The following is a 22,984-nucleotide window of genomic DNA, read 5'->3' on the forward strand; positions in this document are numbered from 1 at the left end:
CTTTTATTTTAGGATAATGAAATAAGATATTTTAGCATTTATACCAATGTTCTCCTACAAAAATGAAAGTACCGAAAACTACGGATAGTGCTATACCCACTGATACTGATTTCTCTATACCGATTGAACTGAATGCTTATTATGTTTGGTTTGAGGGAATCATGGAACCACCGGTGCCACTGTTCCCAGCCGCTGATGACCTGTCAATGGAAAGAAATATACTGTAGGTGCCCCTAAGGGCTGTGTGCTTCCCCCCTCCCCCGCTGTATTCCTTGTTTACCCACAATAGTGTGGCCACACACAGCTCCAACTCCATTTACAAGTATGCTGATGACACTGCCATCTTTGGCCACATCACCAGTCATGATGAGACGGCCTACAGGGATGAGGTCAGGAACCTGGTGGAGGGGTGCCTTGACAATAATATCTCCCTCAATGTCAGCAAACCCGAAGAGCTGGTCATCGATTTTAGAAAACAGGGTGGGGACCACACCCCTCTTCACATCAATGGGGTGGCTGTAGAGATGGTTAGAAGCTTTATGTTCCTGGGCACCTTCATTACTAATGATTTAACGTGGTCCCAGAATGTAACTGGAGCTACAAAGAAAGCACAACAACGCCTTTTTTTTTACAGGACAGGTGCGAGTGAGAGTGTGCTCACATGTGGTTTTACAGTGTGGCTTGGAAGCAGCTAATTTTCAGACCAGAAAGCATTACAGGGGGTGATCAGGTCAGCCCAGTCCATCATACAGCTCCTCTCTATTGTGGACATTTTTACAACTCACTGTCTCAAGAAGACTGAAGGTATCGCTAAGGATACCAGTCATCCTGGTTCCTTACTTTTCTCTGCCCTTCCCTCTGGTAAGTGATATAGGAGCATAACGGCACAAACCTCCAGATTCAGAGACAGTTTCTTCCTGTAAACTGTCAGATTACTGAACTCTATCCCCTGATGTTTTTTTCTCTTCTCACACTGCTCTTGTGACTTGTTTTTTTAAATTGTATGTTATAGAACATGCTACTGCTGTTCTGTGTTTATGTTTTGATGTTTCCTTAAAATATTAAATTGGTTTACTATTACCCAAGCAGCCAGCTACAGACTGTTGTGAGGTCTCTAATGGGTCTCACATTGAGCTATTTATTATAATGGTAGTGTTACAATATTTTTGTAATTATGTAAGCACTAGCTCTGGCACACGACTTGTGTTCTTGTTATTATTGTTAAGGATTATTTTTAACCATGCTAGCACCTTATCAAGGGAATATGACACAGGGATTTAAGAGTAGCTGCTGCGAGGGCTGGATTAAAGTAAACTGAGACGGTGAGTTGTATTGGTCCTTATCATTAATATTATTGTTGTTGCAGTTATTTCACAGAATTAATGAAAATCGTCTGCTAAAACAAATTTACAAATGTAAGCACAAACATTTTGGTTTTCAGTCTTTCCTTAGGTAAATGCTTATTAAATGAAAACAAATTATTTAGGAATGAAGCATGGCTAGAAGTTGTGGGAAGGTGTGTAAATATTTTATGGGGTGTTGCTCCCATTACATTATATCTTCATGTATATTTTGAGTTTGTTGTTAGCACGTGTTGAAACATTCTTACATTCTTTTATAATTCTAATGAGATCACCTGTGGCACTTTCACAGGATGAAGATTCGCATATTAATTTATTTACTTTGTACCATGAATAATGAATCTTATTTTCACCTTAATTTTAATATAAAAATAGAAGAAGATTATTTCAGATTTCCAGAATTTTCACTTATTTCAACTGCATTGGCATACAGTATGCATGGTTTAAACATGTAGAGTCATATGCTATTTATTTGCCTATAAACTGTACAAGAATCTGGAATAGATTGTTAGTAATCAATGGAAATGTCTCTGATTTCCAGGTGAACTGGTTATTTGGAAACTCCAACTCTGAAATCACAGCGGACATGCAGGGATATCAAGGTGGAAATTTCTCCCACACTGAATTTCTTTTAATTGGATTTCATGAACTTAAAGAGCAACGATGGCTCCTGTTCTTCCCTTTCTGTCTCATGTTCATGTTGTCTACAGTCGCAAACTCAGCTCTTATATTTGTCATTACAGCACAGAGGAGTTTGCACTCTCCGATGTGTGTTTTAATAGGAGCCATGGCATGTGTAGACCTAAGTCTGCCAGTATTTTTTGTTCCAAAAATGCTGTTAAGTCTCTTATTTAACTGGGATGCTATCTCTCTACTGGGATGTTTGGTGCAAATGTTTTTCATTCATTTTGTTGGCTCGTTCCAATCATCCATTCTACTCTGGATGGCTCTGGATCGGTATGCTGCCATATGCATTCCTCTGCGCTATAATGAATACACAAACACTTCTTCCTCCCTAAAGTTTATAGTTGCAGCAGTTCTTAGAAATGGTATTTTCATTCTGGTTATTGTCATCCTTGCTGGTAATCTGCCTTACTGTTCCTCAAATGTCATTGATCACTGTTTCTGTGAACACATGGCCCTGGTAAGTGTAGCCTATGGAAGCACAGTCATTAACAGCAGTGTAGGATTGGGTGCTGTGTTCTGTGTAACAACTCTTGATTTTGTCTGCATTGTTGTTTCATATGGCAAAATCTTCATTTCAGTCTTTAAAACCACCACAGGAAAATCCTCTCGCAAAGCAATTCACACCTGTACTACTCACATAATAGTTATGTGTGTGACTTACTTTTCTGCCATGACAGCATTTTTTACTTATAGGGTTAAGAATTCAATCTCTCCTAACATCCGTGTACTTATCAGTACAATGTATTTACTTTTCCCCAGTTGTTTTAATCCAATTATTTATGGCATCAGAACAAAAGAGATAAGAGAGCAAATACTCAAACTAATTAAAAGAACTAAAGTTGATCAAACCTCTTTTAAAGTGTCGAGTGTGATGCAAAACTAAGAAGTTAAATAAGGGAGGAGGATAGACTCCATGTTATTAATTATGAGACGTTGATTGATTCGATATGATATTATTTGATATAGTTAAAATGTTTTTTAATTGCATGGAAATATGGAAATATTGTGCTTCATAAATGCTTAATAAATTGTATGTATTCAAAACATGTTTTATCACATTTATGATTAACAAAATCAAGAATATAAGTGTATTCTGTGTAAGAGATCGGCAATAGTTGTAGAACAGTTGGTAATATGTCATTTTTAAAAATATTCACAAACTTTTTTCAAACTTTCACGCAATAGTTTCTGCTGAAAAATAAAATGAATAAAGCTTCAAGAGAAACATATCAATCCATAATGTATGCATATTTTTAGAGTATATACAAAATTTTAGATATTGCTTACATATTTTTGGTATCAATTTAATTTTTGATCATCCATGACTGATCATGACACACTACAGTGGCCATGTTGCATAAGCACTAATACACCCCATTATAGAGAAAACTGATGTGCTAATATGTAAGGCATACTGAAGATATCTTATTGCTCTTACCAATTGGATGATAATTTACTATTCATCAAAATTTCTTTTTAAATAGAAGGATTTTTATTCAGTTTGTGAGCCTGTTTCTGGGAGGTGTTCTGTAAGGTCTTACCTTGAAGACTTAAGAATTGTTACCTCATGTATTATTGTTAAGGATTATTTTTAACACCATGCTAATACCTCATCAAGGGAATATAGAAAGGGGATTTAAGAGCAGCTACTGTAAGAGCTGGATTAAAGCACAATCAAAGAAGACAAAGAAAAGAAGGACTTCCTTTGAGATGGTGAGTCATTGCAGTGTCATCGCAGCTGTGGTCATAATATTTCACTTAATACTGGAAAATGGTATAGACTTGTACCAACCAGTTCTATAAAGATATTCATGGGATCTAATGGTGTGATTACTTCAACATTGCTTACATCTGTGTTTATATTTTAGTGCTGTATTTGTGAATAATTATTCTTACATTTTTCAGCGATATAAAGGCATTAACTCAAAATAAAAATATTCACTATTTTTTTCATAGATTCATGTAATTTACACTTTTATCTGAGCTTTGGAGTATTATTTTATCTGACCTACACATTTCAAGAATTATGCAAAATGGTGCTATTATCTTTTAATCAATTTAATAAAATATCTGGATTTTTATTTCACTTTGACATTATATTTTGTGTATAATGTATAATGAGTATTTTGTGTTGATGAGTGGCAACAAATCTCAGTTACATACGTCATGGTTCCATGCTGTAAGACAATAAAATGTGAAAAAGTCCAAGGGGGTTGAATACTTTTGCAAGACATTGTATTTTGTATCATGAGAGGATGATAAATAAATATGATAAAAATAAAAAAATGAAAATATCTTTCTTTCCTGTTCATTTTTATGTAAGGATACTTTTATTTTAATATTTCCAGAATGTTGACTCAGTTTAACTGTGCGATCGAATACAATACATAAACTTAATTGCTTATTATTTTCCTTCTTGCTTATTATAGTACATAAAATGGTAGTTATAGTAATGTAAGTTTTCTCTGATTTCCAGGTGAATGTATTATTTGGCGATTCCAGCATTAAAATTGCAGCAGGGATGCAGGAACGCCAAGGTGGAAATATTTCCCACACCGAATTTCTTTTCATTGGATTTCATGAACTTAAAGAACACAGATGGGTTTTATTCTTCCCTTTCTTTCTGATGTTCCTGCTGTCTACTGCTGCTAACTCACTTCTTATATTTGTCATTAAAACACAAAGGAGTTTACACTCTCCAATGTGTGTCTTAATAGGCCTCATGGCATTAGTCGATCTGAGTTTGCCAGTATTTTTTGTCCCTAAAATGCTATTAACCTTCTTATTTAACTGGAATGGTATTTCTTTACTAGGCTGTCTTGTCCAAATGTTTTTTATTCATTTTCTTGGCACATTTCAATCATCCATTCTCCTCTGGATGGCTCTGGATCGCTATGCTGCCATATGCATTCCACTGCGCTATAACGACTACATGAGCCCTTCTTCTTCTGCTAAATTTGTTATAGCTGCTGTTCTCAGAAATTGTATTTTCATCCTGTTTATCGTCATTTTTGCTGGTAATCTCTCTTATTGTTCATCAAATGCCATTGATCATTGTTTCTGTGAACACATGGCATTAGTAAGTTTGGCCTGTGGAAATACTATCATAAACAATGTTTTTGGGCTGGTCACTGTTTTCTGTGTCACAACCCTAGACTTCGTGTTTATTGTTGTTTCATATGCCAAAATATTCATCTCAGTATTTAAAACAGCATCAGGAAAATCTTCCCAAAAAGCAATCCACACCTGCACTACCCACATAATAGTCATGTTTGTGTCTTACTTCTGTGCCATGACAGCATTTCTTGCATACAGGATTAAGAATTCAATCCCTCCAAACCTCCGTGTCTTAATTAGCACAATGTATTTACTTTTTCCCAGTTGTTTCAATCCCATTATTTATGGTATCAGAACAAAAGAGATAAGAGAGCAGATATTCAAATTAATTAAAAGAACTAAACTTGCTCACACCTCGATTAATGTATCAAGTGTGATGCACATCTAATATGGTAAGCATGGATAAATGATGAACTCCATACTAATAAATGTAATTGTAATCCTATTCAGCATCCAATCATTTAATATAATTCCAATGTCTCTTTTAATTGTGTGAAAATATATTTAGTATGTTCTTTTTTACAATGCTGAATAAAGTGCAACAGTTTAAAATATATTTTTGAATCACCTTATATGTAAATCCACCAAATGCATTTGAAACTCAAGACTTCATTTGTTTGTTTGTTTGTTTGGTTATATAGTATGTTGTATGAGGCCAAGAATACATCCAGACTTACAGTAATTCAGTTAGTAGGACAAGCTTTTTTCCAAGCTTTCACACTGAGAATCAAATATATTAAGCTTCTAAATAAACATGACACAACATAGTGTTGTTACAAAAAAATGAAATGTACAGATTTGATTTTGGACATGAATTCAATGATTTTGGCATCGATCTGTAGAATGGGGTCAGGTGACAAAATGTTGAAACCTGTCAAGCCTGGTAAAATTCAAATAAAAAACATTTTTATTATATTTATTATCATTTATTACTTAATATACTCATTTTGTCAAAATATGTTTTTTTTGTAGAAATAGGAAATACCTTAAACAGACCGAGTGGGCAAATCCATAATTAAATATTATGGATTAATTGATTCATTAATAATTAATCCATGATTAATAAGTAACCAATATCATTGATACTGTATGTCATTTAGGACATATCTCAATTCTGTAATACCAACGAGAGAAGAGTATGCTACGGTATACAGTAGCTAGCAAGTAACTAGTGTAGCATTTTTTTTACTTCAAACATTTCTGTCCTAAGTTTAAACACCCTTCTGTATTTATATATTTTTTTGCTTATGTTCAGTATTCCTCAAATCCTTTATTATTATTAACAAATAATTATGTCTCACCCACCAGTATCCACTGGGGTTTTAAATAGTGGCATGATTAGCATGTTTTTATAGCATGGTTCTCGTAGTTGCCCTATCAAATATCTTCTACTTCTAGATGAGGATGCAGTCTTCAAAACACACACTCACATTGTCAAAACCCGAGTACACAATAAAGTAGACTAACTCTTTTCACAGTCCCCTCACGAGACTGTGTGCCGATATCTATGCATGAATGACACCTAGGCCTAGTGGGTGTCTGCCTAATCTGAATCCAGCTCAGGAGTGCTGGACTCCAGAGAAATCCTTAACTCTCTTCAGATTCATCTAACAAGATGCAGGTATCTAATGTTTGTCTGTGATGGGCTGGTCATTTCTTTTTCATTAAGAATGAATTGTGCCTCACCTTTATGATGAAAACATTATTACTGTACCTCGTATATTATTGTTATGGATTATTTTTAACACCAGGCTAGTACCTCATCGGGGGAATATAGGAAAGGGATTTAAGAGTAGCTACTGCAAGAGCTGGATTAAAACACAGTCAAAGAAGACACTATCACAAGAAAACAGATAGAATAAAGGTTTCCTTTTGGCTTGGTGAGTTATTAATATGGTATTGATGCTGTGGTTGCTTTTATTTCATAAAAATAAATATCATATATACTGTATCTGTAGCAAAATCTGAAACTGCTCAAAGAGTAATTAACTGTGATTACATGCAATTGGAAGATACCGTATATTAACATACTGACAGTGTTTTTTTTATGTTCTACTTCAACTGTACCTGCTATGTTTTTGATGATACAATAATTTATACATTATTTGAGTTCTATTGAATTCTGATTTCATAGCAGATAAATGAAGATTTAATTTCTGTTTAATATTTAGCTTTTTTTCAAAATTGCGTGAAACTGTGCCATTATATCTGCAGCCCAAGTATCCATTTGCAAATGTTCATTGTTTGCCAGTTGTTCTTTATAACACAAATTAAATGGGATAGTAATCAATGGAAGTGTTCTCCAATTTCAGGTGAATGTAGTACTTGGAGACTGCACTGAAATCGCAGCAGGGATGCAGGGATTCCAAGGTGGAAATTTCTCCCACACTGAATTTCTTTTAATAGGATTTTATGAACTTGAAGAGCAACGATGGCTTCTGTTCTTCCCTTTCTTACTGATGTTCATGTTGTCTACTGTCGCAAACTCAGCTCTTATATTTGTCATCAAAACACAGAGGAGTTTGCACTCTCCGATGTGCGTTTTAATAGGAGCCATGGCATTTGTAGACCTGAGCATGCCAACAATTTTCATCCCCAAAATGTTGTTAAGCTTCTTATTCAACTGGAATGGCATTTCTCTATTGGGTTGTCTGATCCAAATGTTTTTCGTTCATTTTGTTGGCTCGTTCCAATCATCCATTCTCCTCTGGATGGCTCTGGATCGCTATGCTGCCATATGCATTCCTCTGCGCTATAATGACTTCATGAACCTTTCTAATTTTCTAAAGTTTACTGTTGTAACTATTCTCAGAAATTGTACCTTTGTTGTGATCGTTGTCGTCCTTGCTGGTAACCTTCCTTATTGCTCCTCAAATGTCATTGATCACTGTTTCTGTGAGCACATGGCACTGGTAAGTATGGCCTGTGGAAGCACAGTCACAAATAGCATTGTGGGGTTGGTAGCTGTTTTCTGTATAACAACTGTTGATTGTGTGTGTATTGTTATTTCATATGTCAAAATTTTTTATTCTATCTTTATAAAAGCATCAGGAAAATCTTCCCGAAAGGCAATCCACACATGTACTACACATATAATAGTCATGTGTGTGAGTTATACCTGTACCATTACAGCCTACTTATCGTACAGAGTTAAGAACTCCATCCCCCCGAACATTCGTGTCTTAATTAGTATAATACACATTCTCATTCCCTGTTGTTTCAATCCAATTATTTACGGTCTCAGAACAAAAGAGATTAGAGAACAGCTAGTGAAACTTGTTCAGGCTCCAAGAATTGGTCAGACCTCTGTTAAAGTGTCCAGTGTAACATACAATTCACATGAAAAGACTGGGGAATGAGGGACTTCATCTTATTAACATCATTTATATTTGTTATTCAATATGAAATTATTTGATGAAATTATTTGAAGAGAATTGTCTTTAAGAAATGTATGAGTATAATGTCAAACTAAATTAAAAACAAGAAAACACAGCATGAAAACTTCAGTAAAATATCCCTGATAGAGTATCTGTACTTACAGTATGACTGTATTTTATAGAAATATGAACTGTTGACTTTCCTAATAATCTAAGCAACATTTTCAAACATTTCTACTCAATAGTCTAATATTTACACCATGGAAACAGACACATGAAGACAAAACCAATATTATTTTAAAATTAATTTGTATTGCATGCCCATTGTCGCTACTGTACATCGTTAAGTTACTGAATGCATTTTGTGAGAAATTAATCTTTTAAATAAGACTGGTAGAAAATTAATAAAGAGGATAGATACTCTTTCAAAAACTTGTGTTTAAGTATTAGTTTTCTCATTTTGTCTATCATCTTCACAGATTGTACACTGAAAATAAAATTAAGAAAAATATTCAGTACAATGTGCTTATGTACTGTAGTTCAGGTGGGTAGCTGTGTCAGCATGTGTAGGCTGCAAAGGAACAAGTAATAGGTTTATTCCATGCGGAAAAGAAGAAGAAAGAAAACACAATGTTTCGGCCGTGGAGCCTTTCTTCAGGTGTGAGAAAGACAGGGCAGTAAGCAAAGGTAATGCTTACTTGTAGAGGTCAGTGACATAGTCAGTGTAAGAAGCGAAGAACCGTTCTTCTACCCAGCCAACAAAAATATTGGCATAGCTGGGTCACATTCTGGTGCCATTGCCAACTCCACTCACCTGTTGGTAAAAAAAAGGTTATTGCATATAATACAGCATAATACAGCATTTATTTAATTTCATTTATTTCATTTAAAATAAAGTGTATTGCTGTATATCTATCAATTTACTGTATAATTTAGCCTGTCAATAAACAATTGTACTGTTCTCTAGTGTGCTACATTTTTAATTTGAAAACAGTTAGGTTTTCAAATTAAAAGATTAACAAAGCAAGGAACATTTTAAGAAGAACTTGTTACGCCTCCTGCCATCCCTCCCACAGGCTGTCATGGAAACGGTCCATGCTGGAAGGTCAGAGTTCCTGGAATTGCTTTGCAGACATGCCTTGCCCAGGTGCAGAGTTCAGTAACGTCTTGCATCAGATAGCGCTCGTGCGTGGCTACTCTATGTCATTCTGCCTTGAAGCTGGGCTCTTCCAAACCTGGTTCGCTGCGTACTTTAGTTGGGAGCTCTTTGGCCGCAAGACCAGGTGAGGGCGCCACACTGCTCCCACCTGAGACATCTGGCGTCCTACAGACGTCGAATCACTTGGTTACATTACGTACAAAATCCTCCAGGCCCCGCGGCACCTGGCAAGTGTACCCAGTGAGGCGAGGTGGAGTCTGGAGGTCTTTCCCCTCAGCTCCCCCACCGGGCTGGTGAAATCTGGACCTAGCTGCTCCCAGGGCTCCTCTTCTCCCTCCTGTTCCAGCACCCCCCTTGAGCCCTGAAGGGAGCCAGGCAGTCTCGATGCAGGATCACCACCTTCCCTCGCTTTCCAAGCTGGACATGGTAGCAGACCTCCATGACATCCCCGACTCCCTCCCACACCAGCGCCAGCTTCAGGCTGAGGCCCTTTGTGGCGCCGTGGGTTGTAGACCCAGACAATGTCCCCTGGTCTAAAGGGGGTCCCCCTGCAGCGCAGACTATAAAACCTCTTCTGCCTATTCCCAACCTGAGCTAGGATTCCCGCCGAAGCTGTGTATCCGCAGCATCGGCTGCTGCAGGTCCCATTCGTAATCTGGCCCAGCTGGCTGCGTCAGCTCTCTTCCCGGTGGCGAACCGAATGGCAGGTCCAACGGGATACACATCTCCCTGCCCAGTATGAGCAAGGCTGGAGTGCACCTGGTGGACTCTGGCACAGCTGTCCGGTATGCCCAGATGGTGAGGGATAAGTGGCAGTCCCAGTCCTGCTGGTGCCTTGAGACCAAGATGGCCAGTTGATGGGAAATCTTCCGATTAAAATGCTCCAACAACCTGTCACCTGAGACTGGAAATCCTGGTCACTATGAAGCTCCTCCATCACCAACAGGGCATCAGCCACGGTGGTTGCGCTCTGTTCCAGGACTAGCATCACTAGCATCAGTATCTAGCACATAGGGCAGCAACGGATCCGAGAAGGTCAGGACAGAAGCCACCACCAGTGCCTCCCGCAGCCCCCGGAAGCCCGTCTCACATTCTGTGTCTCACACGAACTGGCACCCCTTCCCGGTGAGGCGGTGCAGCACGGGGCAAGGCTGGGAAAGTTCCAGACGAACCTCTGGTAGTAAGACACCAACCCCAGGAAACTGCAGAGTTCCACCACGGTGCGGGGTGTCGGCCAGCTGCACACCAAAGCGACCTACTCCTCGCGGGCCGACCACATGCCAAAGGAAAGTAACCTCCCCCTCAAGAGCTCGCACTTCTCGGGGATGAGCTACAATCTGGCCCTCCGCATACAAGCCAACACTAACCAGAGATTCACCAGAGCCTTCTCGAAATCCCGAGCATGCACGAGCAGGTCATCTGGGTACACCACGCATTTGCTATTAACTGCCAGAGTCCTTGGCCGATGGAGAAGGTCGTCTTTCGGCGAGCCTTGGGAGAGAGCGAAACCTACCAGTAGCCGCAGTGGAGGTCAAGCGAACTGAACCAGGTCAACACGGAAATGTAATCCAAGGTGTCATCTGTCTATCTACCTAGGATAGGAGTCCTCCTGGGTGACCTCTTTCAGTTTTTTATAGTCAACACAAAACCTCCACGAGCCATCCTTCTTCCGGATGCAGACGACCGGAGTGGACCACGGGCTCGCGGAGGGCTTGATCGCCCCCGCCACAGCCATCTAATGAAACTTCTACTCCTCTGATTTACTTTCACAAAAATACTGAACCACATACACACTTATACCAACAGATATAAATATATATTTTCTTTCCTTCTTTTACCTACTGTATGTCTGGTTTCACTTAAAATTTTTGTCAGTATTGAACTATAATAAAAAAAAATATTTGGAAAATATTCCTCTATAAACTCTTCATTTGTTGCTGTAAAACTTAACTTTATTGTATTTTTGAAAGGCTAAGGCTAAATAAATTATTAACTTTGATTACATATTAAAATATCATTTTTTTAATAGACTTACATTATATTTAAATTAATCCTCATCTAACATATTAAGTCTCAAATGTACATTGTTTAATGTTTTGCAAATAATGTAGTATAGAAATTGGAATATAAAATATATAAAATAATATTATAATAATTAATGGAAATGGTATTTACATATCAATTGTTCTCTGATTTCCAGGTGAATGTGTTATTTAGGGACTACAGCACTAAAATTGCAGCAGGGATGCAGGGATATCAAGGTGGAAATTTTTCCCACACTGAATTTCTCTTCATTGGATTTTATGAACTGGTGGCCTCTATTTTTTTCCCGTTTCTTTCTGATGTTCCTGCTGTCTACTGTTTTTAATTCAATTCTTATTTATGTTATTAAAGCACAGAGAAGTTTACACTCTCCGTTGTGCATTTTAATAGGAGCCATGGCATGTGTAGACCTGGGTCTGCAAACTATTTTCATCTCTAAAATGCTGTTAAGCTTCTTATTTAACTGGAATGGTGTTTCTCTACTGGGATGTTTGGTGCAAATATCTTTAATTCATTTTGTTGGCTCGTTCCAAACATCCATTCTCCTCTGGATGGCTCTGGATCGGTATGCTGCCATATGTATTCTGCTTCGCTATAATGACTACATGAACACTTCTAATTTCTTCCTGTTATTATTGAAATGTCACAAATACTGTACTTTCTGTGTATTTTTTCTGCTTCAATGCACTGTGTAGTATGGAGAGGCAATAATAATTCTTCTAATAAAAAACTCATTCTTTTCCAGATTCCGCAGCAAGAGATGACAGCCCCCCAAGCAATTTCCCTGTATAGAAAACAGCTTCTGATTCTCACTGGGGTAATAAGGGATTCTGTGGAAAAGACACTTTAATGCATACTGTTAGAACTTTGTATTCACCTGACCAGGTGAATGCATATCTCCTAGGAGGTGCAAATCAAGAAGATTGACTTTAAGCAATCAGACAGATGCCTACTAGGTCAAGGAACGTTACATGCTCAGACATCTATACACAGTGATAAATACGTGAAATTAGGTGATCTTACAGTACTTTACAGTAAAATTTGCTTTGGGTTGAGAAATTGTGGTTGTGTCCATTGTGATCACCGTTAGTTTTAAAATGTTATAAAACACCAATATTTATTCCATCTGTCCATCCATTTTCTAACTGCATTATCCAATACTGAGTCCAAAGCCTATCCTAACAAATTACAGGTGCAAGACAAGATACACCTTGAACACACACAGACATGCACACACTCACTAAAGACCAGTTTTCACAGAATGTCTAATAGTATGTCTGGACTGTGGGAGGCAACTGGAGCACCCAGAGGAAACCCACACAATCATTAGGAGAACATACAAACTCCACGCAGAGAGCTGAATGGAGGGCCGCCAATATTTATTTCGGTTATTTTATTTTTTTCAATTCATTATTTTATTTTAGGAATACATTTGTCTGTAATAAGATCATCAGTGCAGATTTTAGGAATAAAAGATTTCCTTAGGTCTATTTTTCTAACAACCCTCTGTTAGAAATGGACATCTGTCTGCATTCACAATACAGTAAGATCTTCAGCAAAGGTCTTTCTCAACAGACATAAAGTTTATGCTCCTGTAAATCTTTGTACTGTTCATGTTAGGTCATGTGGGGTCTGAGAGAATTGTAAGAGATGTGGAGAGGTTATTCTAATCCACCAGTAGGCCTTACTACTTTGACCTCTAAAAGATGTTGCAATTCAATTCATGGAGCTTTAGTTAAGTGTCCTAATCGACACTCACTTGCTCAACTTCTATACTGTAAGACTCAGTCTAAAAACTAAAATAATTTTATAATTTGAATTGGAATTAATGGCTCCTACTAAGGTGGTAATTTCTTTCTGAATTCACTGTGTAACTTTTCGATTGCTGTCCGGTGTTTCTGTGTGCTGTTCATGTAAGGTCTAATCTGGTGACTTAAGAACTGTCATCTCAGGTATTATTATTGAGGATTATTTTTAACACCAGGCTAGTACCTCATCAGGGGATTCATGGAAAGGGATTTAAGAGTAGCTTTTGCAAGAGCTGGATTAAAACACAATCAAAGACAAGAGACAGAAGAAGGGTTTCCTTTTTACATGGTAAGCTGTCGTTAAAATTGTTATTGATGTTGGGGTTAACATTATTTCACAGAAACACTGGAACTCGTATACACTATTACCAACAATATTGGAGTTATCATTTATTTTTTCCCTCTTCACCTTAATTATATACAGTATGTTATAAGTATCTAGGGTCAAAATTATACTGAAAGTATGTAAACTGATGGGGTTATTTTACTTTGCAATATCTTTTCATTTGTGTTTCAATAATGATTTAAAACACTCTAAGAGTTTTTCAAAGCTTAATGATATAAATAAATGATTTGCTATGATTTTCTATTATATTTATTTAGCATTCTAAATATGTGACAGACCATTGTCCTTTTCATTTCATTAGAATTTCTAAAATAATTCTGACGAAAAAATACTAAACGTTTAGTCCTGAATACTGTTTACTTTGATGTAATTCATATACTGTATAAAATCATAGTAATAATAATTAAAATGTTCTCTGATTTTTAGGTGAATGTTTTATTTGGAATCTCCAGCACTGAAAACACAGCAGAGATGCAACAATATCAAGGTGGAAATTTTTCCCACACTGATTTTTTTTTTACTGGATTTTATGGACTTGAAGACCAGCGATGGCTCCTGTTCTTCCCTTTCGTACTGATGTTCATGTTGTCTACATTTGCTAATTCAGTTCTAATATTTGTTATTAAAACACAGAGGAGTTTACACTCTCCAATGTGTGTTTTGATAGGTGCCATGGCATGTGTAGACCTGGGTATGCCAACAGTTTTCATCCCTAAAATGCTGTTAGGCTTCCTATTTAACTGGGATAGTATTTCTCTACTGGGATGTCTGGTCCAAATGTTTTTCATTCATTTTGTTGGCTCATTCCAAACATCCATTCTCCTTTGCATGGCTCTGGATCGGTATGCTGCCATATGCATTCCTCTGCGCTATAATGACTACATGAACATTCCTAATTCTATTAAATTTATTGTGGCAACTGTTGTCAGGAACGGCATATTTGTTGTGATTGTTGTCATTCTTGCTGGTAATCTCCCTTACTGCTCCTCAAATCTCATTGATCACTGTTTCTGTGAACACATGGCCCTGGTAAGTTTGGCCTGTGGAAGCACAGTATTAAATAGTGTTTTTGGGCTGGTAGCAGTTTTCTGCATAATAACTGTTGACTGTATTTGTATTGTTGTTTCATATGTCAAAATTTTCTACTCTGTATTTAAATCAGGAAAGTCTTCAAGTAAAGCAATCCATACTTGTACTACCCATATAATCGTTATGTGTGTAACTTATACTTGTACCATGACAGCATTCCTGTCTTACAGGATCAGGAATTCACTCTCTCCCAATGTACGTGTCCTGATCAGTATAATGTATATGTTTCTTCCCTGTTGTTTCAATCCATTTATTTATGGCATCAGAACAAAAGAGATAAGAGAACAGCTGTTGAAATTGTTTCAAAGTCCAAAAATTATTCATTCCTCTGTAACAGTGTCAAGTGTAATAAGTAAATAAGTTAGGAGGAATTTAGGATATTATTAATATCATTAATGGCAGTGATTTAACATGAAATTTTGATACAAAGTTTTTTTTTCAAAAATTAATGCATGCAGAAATTGTTAGAGAAAGTGCATGCATTCAGAAATTGTTAGAGAAATTGAAATTAGGATCAAGCATGCAAACCAAAATTTTATAAAATTGCTCCTGTTAGAGGGTCTTGCATTTACTGTACAGCCAGAATCTTTTTTTATTGTGTGGCTTTCAAGTTCCTTGACTGGAAAACTGTATAAATTGTTTTTTTAATAGGTCTAGAGTGGCTGGTTATGGCCCCAAAGAGCCACAGTCCTGACTAAAGTACTTAAGTTATCCCTGTACATTGTTGCATATATATATATTAATTTATGAATTAAGTGAAATCTGAAATATATGGTTCTTCAGGAATATCACTGGCCAACACATAAATATTTATTTTTAAAATATAAACACAATCACAGACTGAAACACTTAACCAAATGTTTTCTTTAACATTAATTAAATATCCTGGGTAATTACCAGAAATCATCTACAAATAAAGACTAGCTTTAAAAGGTTTATTAATCTCCTTTGTCTGTGTATCAGAGAGACAGAGAAACTCTGCTAAGTCAGAGAACACTTCTGAAATGTTATTAATGTGACTGTTACCTGGAAATACAGTAAATTCAATTCAATTCAATTCAACTTTATTGTCATTAAACTTACACAGGTGCATAGTATAATGAAAAGTGTTTCTCATTAGTCACTCAGGTGCAGTATATAAATAGGACAGAAGATAAGACAATAGACAGTTACACAATAGCAATAATAGTAACATGTAATAACATAACATAAATAACATGTAATCAAGTAATCAAAACTGTGCAAAATTCCGCAAACAGAGAAAATTTAACAGGACAAAAACAGTGCAAGGTAATTCTTGGAACAGTGCAAAAAAATAGTGTGGTTAAAAGTAGTATGGTTAATTAATATTAAATATTATTATGCCTGTTACAATTTTACTGGGCTATCGAGGGGACAGTACAATTTCGGCTTACATGTGTGTGTGGTGGTGTAGGGGTACAGTCGTTGTGGGTACAGGAGGACGTTAGGAGAGATCATAATAAGGTGGAAGGGAGTGGGGGCGTCACCAACTTGACAGCTCTGGGGAAGAAGCTATTTTGGAGTCTAGTTGTGTGCGACTGGAGTGACCGGAACCTTCTGCCAGATGGTAGGGGAACAAACAAGTTATGACCGGGGTGAGTGGGGTCAGACATAATTTTGGTGGCTTTTTTCAGACTCCTGGTGTTGTATATTTCCTGGATGGATGGTAAGGCACTGCCGATGATGTGTTGGGCAGTTTTGACCACCCGCTGTAGTGCCTTACGGTCGGATGCGGTGCAGTTGCCGGACCAGACTGTGATGCAGCTGGTCAGTATGCTCTCCACCATACATCTGTAGAGGTTGGTGAGGATCAGTGGGTCTGATGAATCTGCTGTGTCCTTATGTTTACACAAGAATCGAATCATGGCTTTTTCAGATGTAGCATATTTGACGTGAAAACACTCATTTTTAAAACATATAGAATTACAGAAAATATATAATAATAGATTTAACAATCTTTAGGAAATAAAATACTGTAGATGTATATGTATTTTCCTTCCACAGTCCAAAGACACAGGAGTTATTGAAAGTGGATGAAGTGAATGAGTAACTTGATTTGCTAATGGATTATTATACTGTAGATATCCCCATTATACTGTGGATGTTAGGAAAATAAAAAGACTATTAATATTAATATTACTATTTAATGTTTACATTAGAGCAATTTTAATTATATTAATATTAATTATTATTAAGTAGGAGTTAATACAAATTATAAAATAACTCAGACAGTGATGAAAACTTATATTTGTGAAACTCATCCATTTTTTATATCAGCCATTCACTAAATGTGGTTATAATGAAGTGAGTGCAGACTGAATACTGACAACTTTCGATCCACCGAAAAAAGCTCAACATCACTGATATCAGAGTGGACAACCCGGGGAAAGCCAGGCACAAGACCCGCTCACAGGCACGGATGCTGAGAGAAGCATCCCGCAATAGAATAGGAGAACTGCAAAAAAAAAGCTCAGAGAAAAAAAACCGCGGGAAGACAAAAATGCGCCGCTCGCGGGGTCAGTAGGTGGCTCAGCATTCTGTCACGGTTGTCGGAAGGGACGAACCGTGGAGAGGCAAGAGAGCAGAAAAAGACCCTATGCGTAGCAGCGGGACGAGGGTTAGCCCGGGCTCAGCAGTTCAGGAGTCGTATAGGAACCTATGCCCTCAGGCAGTGACGTGGGGCGACCTGGTGCTAGGCGGGTCTCAGGACATCTGAACATCAATGCTGAGCGAAGAGGAATGAGTGACTAGGAAATATATAGCCCCAGAAAGAGAGACACCGGAAGGAGAGCAAAGCACAGGAAACTAGGGACAGGGTAGAGTAGGAGTGCCCTCTGGCTGCAGAGGGTGTGGCACAGACATCTCACATTTCACATTATAAACTTTTTAGATCAAACAACAGAGTCATCACATCCCCTGTCTCTCTTATTCTTCCTGCACTTCATTATAGTTAGCTTAGCTACCTCCAGGAAAAATAGCCCGTTGTTGTTATATTTCCCCTTTTGGGGTACTCAGGTGAACACTATGTCAGAGTACTCTATGTCATGGTTTGCAAAAATGTCCATGAGAGTCTCAGGCAGTGGCTTTAATCAATTGTGGGCAATATGTGGAGCAATAGAACACTGTTTCTCTCTGGAAAAAAAGAAGCACTTTTCTTCATTAAACCATTCAAACAACTTCAATACTGGGGAGACTACACCAATTTCCTGGTAGACGTTTGTGACCTCTGACCTGTGACTGGGGATGCACTTTAATTGAAGCGGCTCAGAAAGTGAGATCCACTGTACAACAGTCTTAATCAAAATTCATCACTCTTTACCTTTAAGATGTAAGGCTAGGACTTACAGTATGCAAGTTTAAAAAATGGTTTATAGCCACCAAACTAGATGCTATTGTCAGGTACCCAGTGGCTCTCATTGATGGGGTTTGCTAGTTTGCTTATCATTATAATTACTTTCTGTATAGATTGATTAACATGTAGGTTGTAGGCTTGTGTTTTTGTCTTGGTCCTGTGAGGCCTTACCTTGGTGACCTAAGAAATATCACCTGTATTACTGTTAAGGATTATTTTTACACCATGCTAGTACATCAGGGGAATATGGGAAAGGGATTTAAGAGTAGTCTTAAGAGTAGTCTTACAAGACTATGCTGGATTAAAATATGATCAAAAACAAGAGACACAAGAAGGCTTCTTTGTGAAAGAGTGAGTTGTATTACTCTCTGTCATGAACATTGTTAATGATGTTGTGGCTATTCCATTAATTTTGTCTTACTACTGTAGGTTTAATTTGCAGGTGGCAATAATATGTTGTTTGATTTATTCTTTGTTTTCTGTTTGATATATTCTTTTTTGAGCTCTAATGAAGTACTGTTTGCTCACTAATGGTATTGTATCACTTATCTAGTTATGTTGTAACTCGTGTTAATATTTTAAGGTTCATATGGGTTCATTCGGTTCATTTGTGTATTGAGATATTGTGTCACTGCTGCTCATTTCAAGATGTAAGGTGGTATTAGACCTTGATTTTATTACATAATGTCCTTTTTATGACTAATCACTTTTTTCATTTATTACCAGATAAATGTGATATTTGAAAACTGGAATCAACATGCAGGGATTCCAAGGTGAAAACTTTTCTCACACAAATTTTTTTTTAATTGGGTTTTCAACACTTAATGAACAGAGATGGCTGCTTTTCTTCCCTTTCTTCCTGATGTTTGCCTTGTCTGTTGCAGCCAATTCAATTTTGATATTTGTTATCAAGAAACAAAGAAGTTTACACTCTCCGATGTGTGTTTTAATTGGTGTCACATCCGTTGTCAACCTGTTTCTGACCACGTCTTTCATCCCTAGAATGTTGTTAAGCTTTTTATTTAACTGGAATGATATTTCACTGACCGGTTGTCTGACCCAAATGTTTTTTATTAACTTCACTGGTTCATTCCAGTCATCCATTCTCCTCCTGATGGCTGTAGATCGCTATGTCGCCATATGCATTCCATTGCACTATAGTGATTATATAAACACTTCTAATTGCCTGAAATTTTTTTGTGCATCTTTTATCAGAAGTGCTTTTTGCTTTGTGGTCCTTTGTTTCCTTGATGGCAGGCTCTCTTACTGTAACTCAAATGTCATCGATCATTGCTTCTGTGAGCATATGGCCCTGGTGGGACTGGCCTGTGGAAGCACAGCAATCAATGGCATTGTAGGACTGTTAATAATTATTTTCATAACAATTCTGGACTGGATATTAGTCATGGTATCTTATGTCAAAATCTTTATTTCTGTTTTTTTAAAAGACTCTGGGAAGTCATCCCGTAAAGCAATCCATACCTGTACTACCCATTTAATAGTTTTGTGCTTGTCTTACTTGTACGTTGTATTATCCACTGTTTCATATAGGATTGGCAATGTAATGTCTCCTAACGTTCGTGTCTTCTTGAGTTTAATGTATCTAGTTTTTCCCAGCTGTTTTCATCCAATTATTTATGGCTTCAGGACAAAGGAGATATGGGAACATATAATAAAAATACCCAAAAATATGAAGGTCACTCCATTCTCGGTTAAAGTGTCAAGTGTAACTCGAAAATAATTTATTGTGAGAATGTAAGTCTGTAAGTTTTCATTAAAATATACTGTAAGTGAAATTAAATGATTTGAGACTATTTCTCCTTCCTTCCTTCTTTATGCTTATAATCTTACTGTACATACTATGCTTTGTTCTATAGTTTGCCACTTAATTTTTCAATAAAGTGAAAATGGTATATATATTTGTTTAATTATGATTTCACTTTCCAAACTTTTCACTATCATACAAATCTAGAGTAGTATTTACAGTATTCATGTCATAAAACAGATACGTTTTGTGCCGATTTATATGTAAAACACAGTTTATTGTATAATACTGTATCTGGAATCCATTATAAAAAATAAAAATTGTGCATTATTTTTTTTTAATGAAAATTGATTATTCCTACTGTACTGTACCTGCCAAGTGAATTATATAAAATTACGTGAACTTTTGGATGTTATTGCCGCTCTATACATTAATTCATAAAAATGTTTTTACCGCTTTAAAATTCCTGTAACAAAATTGGCTTTTCCCTTTATGTCTGTCATTTCATATAAAAAAAAAAAAGAAAGTTGCTCATAAGATCAGGGATGGATACAAACCATACAAGTCAGTTGTATAACCTTTAATAATGTGTCAAGGACTTGCTTGTAGAAGCTAAAGTTTTCAGATGAACATTGTAAATGATAATTGATTGTAATCGTAATTGAATCTGTAAGTGTTCTGACTTTCACATAGTCATTCATAAGGACATTTTAATTCCTACAATCAATGTTAGTATTTGCCATGAGAGGAAAAATATGTTGTGTAGCGCTCTCGGGTTCACTTGGGTATGCGCCCTCACCGCTGCCACCTCAGGTCGGCCCCCCACAACTGATGGGGACTCAAACCTGGGCCTTCGGAGTCACTCAACAGGAACCCAGCCACTTGAGCTAAGGGGAAATCTCCAGTCTGCCCACCGGCTGCGGTCCCTGCTATTCACAGGGAAGGGCGGTGACGTTACCGCGCTGGTAAGCCGGTTCGCACAACCTGCAAGGCTGGCCGTATGCGTTACACTTGCATGGCTTTAAAATGTGAAGATTCACTGTGACCATATACTGTAGTCTTCACCACAGGATCAAGTAAAGATTTATTCCATGCTGTAACTGGAAGGTCGTGTGTTCCAATTCCAGCTAAGACACAGCTGTTTTACTCTTGAACAAGATACAGTACTTTACCTACATTGTTCCAGCAAAACACCCAGCTGTATAATAGAGTACAAGTGTAAGTTGCTCTGGATAAAAGTGCAAAGTATACCGTATAGTGTCGGGATTAATTCCTCTACATACAGTGCATCTGCCAATTCAGTGTGTTAAGATAGTTGCTAAATCACTAGCTGATTTGGGGGTAGGATTCAGAACTATTTCTAATTAGACACCGTGGATGCATTTGAAAGACAATTATACTTTTATGTGGAATATTATCCAGACTTCAGAAGAAAGCAGTTTTTTCCTCCCATCATTGAGATCATAAATATTACTGAACACAATAGAGAAAGTTTCTACAACACTTAAAGTACCCCACATTTGCCTTTGCTCATTTTTAGGAAATATTGTATCCCTTTCTTTCCTTCTGACTAGAACACAATTAAATTGCAGCCAAAGAATAGATATCTCTACCCACATACTTCCTGTTTCCTTCTATACTGGTTGAAAAACGTTTTTCACTGTGTTTTTTTTATTGTACCACTACAAGCATGGCCAACCTCTGAAGCTTCAGTCCGTGTCACGATAGCCATCTCTCCTCTTAAAGGCGCTCTGACTATTTTGTATTTTACTTTATTACGTGCGCCTGTCCCCTGTTTTGTTGGTCATTATTTAAGACTGGTGCCCTGGCTCAGCAATGGGAGATGGATGCCAGTAAACCCTGCCGGGGCCAGAAGAGACCCGTCGGCATAGGCTTCATCACAGCCTCCTGACCAGCTGAGTCCGGGGCTCGGAGTGCCTGGCCTTGTTACCCTGGTTTTATTCCCTGTTACTGTTCTGGATTTTAACCTTGTGTGTCTTTTCTTGGATGGATCCCTAGTTCCTGGACTCTGGACTACACCGGATTTCCCCCTTGGACTGTCTGGATTTGTTTGCCTGCGCCACGCCCCCCGATCACCAGAACACCATCGTCACGCCCCCCTGTCTGTCATCCCATCCTGCTCCTGCTTCCATCCTGATCCTCTATGTCCGTGGTTCTCAAACTATGGTACCCCCAGGTGGTATGCCACATGACCCTGGAAATCTGTTGTGTGCACTGAAAAATTTGAATGGTTTTCATATTTTCTATTTTAATCAAATTAGTTTGTGTCAAATACGCAGCCTACGTATTACGATACAGCACATGCTAATACTTGAGGGGACACAGGACCCATTATGTAATTCTATACCATTGTATAGGAATGCATGCTACGGATGTACTGTAAGTGACCAATTGTATAAGTTTTCTCCAGCAAATAGGAAGGAAGGAGAATGTGTGTGAGTTTGGAACAATGCCAATGTTGTAAGCACAGGAAAGCGTGATGGATAACAGAAAAATATTTAAGAACTGTTCTAGGTTAATCTGAGAAAAATACACTGTGCGTCTGTGTTTTGCTCCCATGCACATTAAATAATTTCTTTTAACTTCTGAGACTGACTCCTGAAATGGAAAAGGGGAAAAATGCGGGCTTGCAGATTTGGTAAAGCAGGTAAGCCCCACTCTATTTGTGAAGAACTATTTGTTTACCGTTGGCTAAAGAGCTGACACTTATTATGTGTGGAGAAAAAGCTGCTAAACAGCTCTACCTGGTGCCCCCTTCGAAAGACTCTGTCACTCACAGAATTGATATGGCAGATGATGTCAAAGTATGCTGATAGAGCGCGTTAAGATGAGCAGAGT

General features: G+C 37.5%; 5 protein-coding genes across 5 annotated transcripts; all 5 read left to right on the top strand.

Annotated features, from left to right (window-relative positions):
• Nucleotides 1-1,947: 1,947 nt before the first annotated feature.
• LOC148657855 (olfactory receptor 52K1-like) lies at nucleotides 1,948-2,931 on the top strand. Its single transcript, XM_088641888.1, has one exon. It carries the CDS (start codon nucleotides 1,948-1,950, stop codon nucleotides 2,929-2,931), a length of 984 nt encoding a protein of 327 aa, XP_088498014.1.
• Nucleotides 2,932-4,569: 1,638 nt separating this feature from the next.
• LOC148657856 (olfactory receptor 52Z1-like) lies at nucleotides 4,570-5,553 on the top strand. The gene has a single exon (XM_088638298.1). It carries the CDS (start codon nucleotides 4,570-4,572, stop codon nucleotides 5,551-5,553), a length of 984 nt encoding a protein of 327 aa, XP_088494424.1.
• A 1,966-nt stretch (nucleotides 5,554-7,519) lies between these two features.
• On the top strand, nucleotides 7,520-8,524 carry LOC148657857 (olfactory receptor 52E8-like). The gene has a single exon (XM_088638299.1). It carries the CDS (start codon nucleotides 7,520-7,522, stop codon nucleotides 8,522-8,524), a length of 1,005 nt encoding a protein of 334 aa, XP_088494425.1.
• A 5,813-nt stretch (nucleotides 8,525-14,337) lies between these two features.
• On the top strand, nucleotides 14,338-15,347 carry LOC148657858 (olfactory receptor 52E8-like). Its single transcript, XM_088638300.1, has one exon. The coding sequence runs from the start codon at nucleotides 14,370-14,372 to the stop codon at nucleotides 15,345-15,347; it is 978 nt and encodes a 325-aa protein (XP_088494426.1). The 5' UTR covers nucleotides 14,338-14,369.
• A 3,743-nt stretch (nucleotides 15,348-19,090) lies between these two features.
• On the top strand, nucleotides 19,091-20,101 carry LOC148657859 (olfactory receptor 52K1-like). The gene has a single exon (XM_088641889.1). It carries the CDS (start codon nucleotides 19,118-19,120, stop codon nucleotides 20,099-20,101), a length of 984 nt encoding a protein of 327 aa, XP_088498015.1. The 5' UTR covers nucleotides 19,091-19,117.
• Nucleotides 20,102-22,984: the final 2,883 nt, after the last annotated feature.

The sequence above is a fragment of the Lepisosteus platostomus genome, chromosome 7, assembly GCF_059453375.1.
Source record: "Lepisosteus platostomus isolate fLepPlt1 chromosome 7, fLepPlt1.hap1, whole genome shotgun sequence".
Taxonomy (NCBI): domain Eukaryota; kingdom Metazoa; phylum Chordata; class Actinopteri; order Semionotiformes; family Lepisosteidae; genus Lepisosteus; species Lepisosteus platostomus.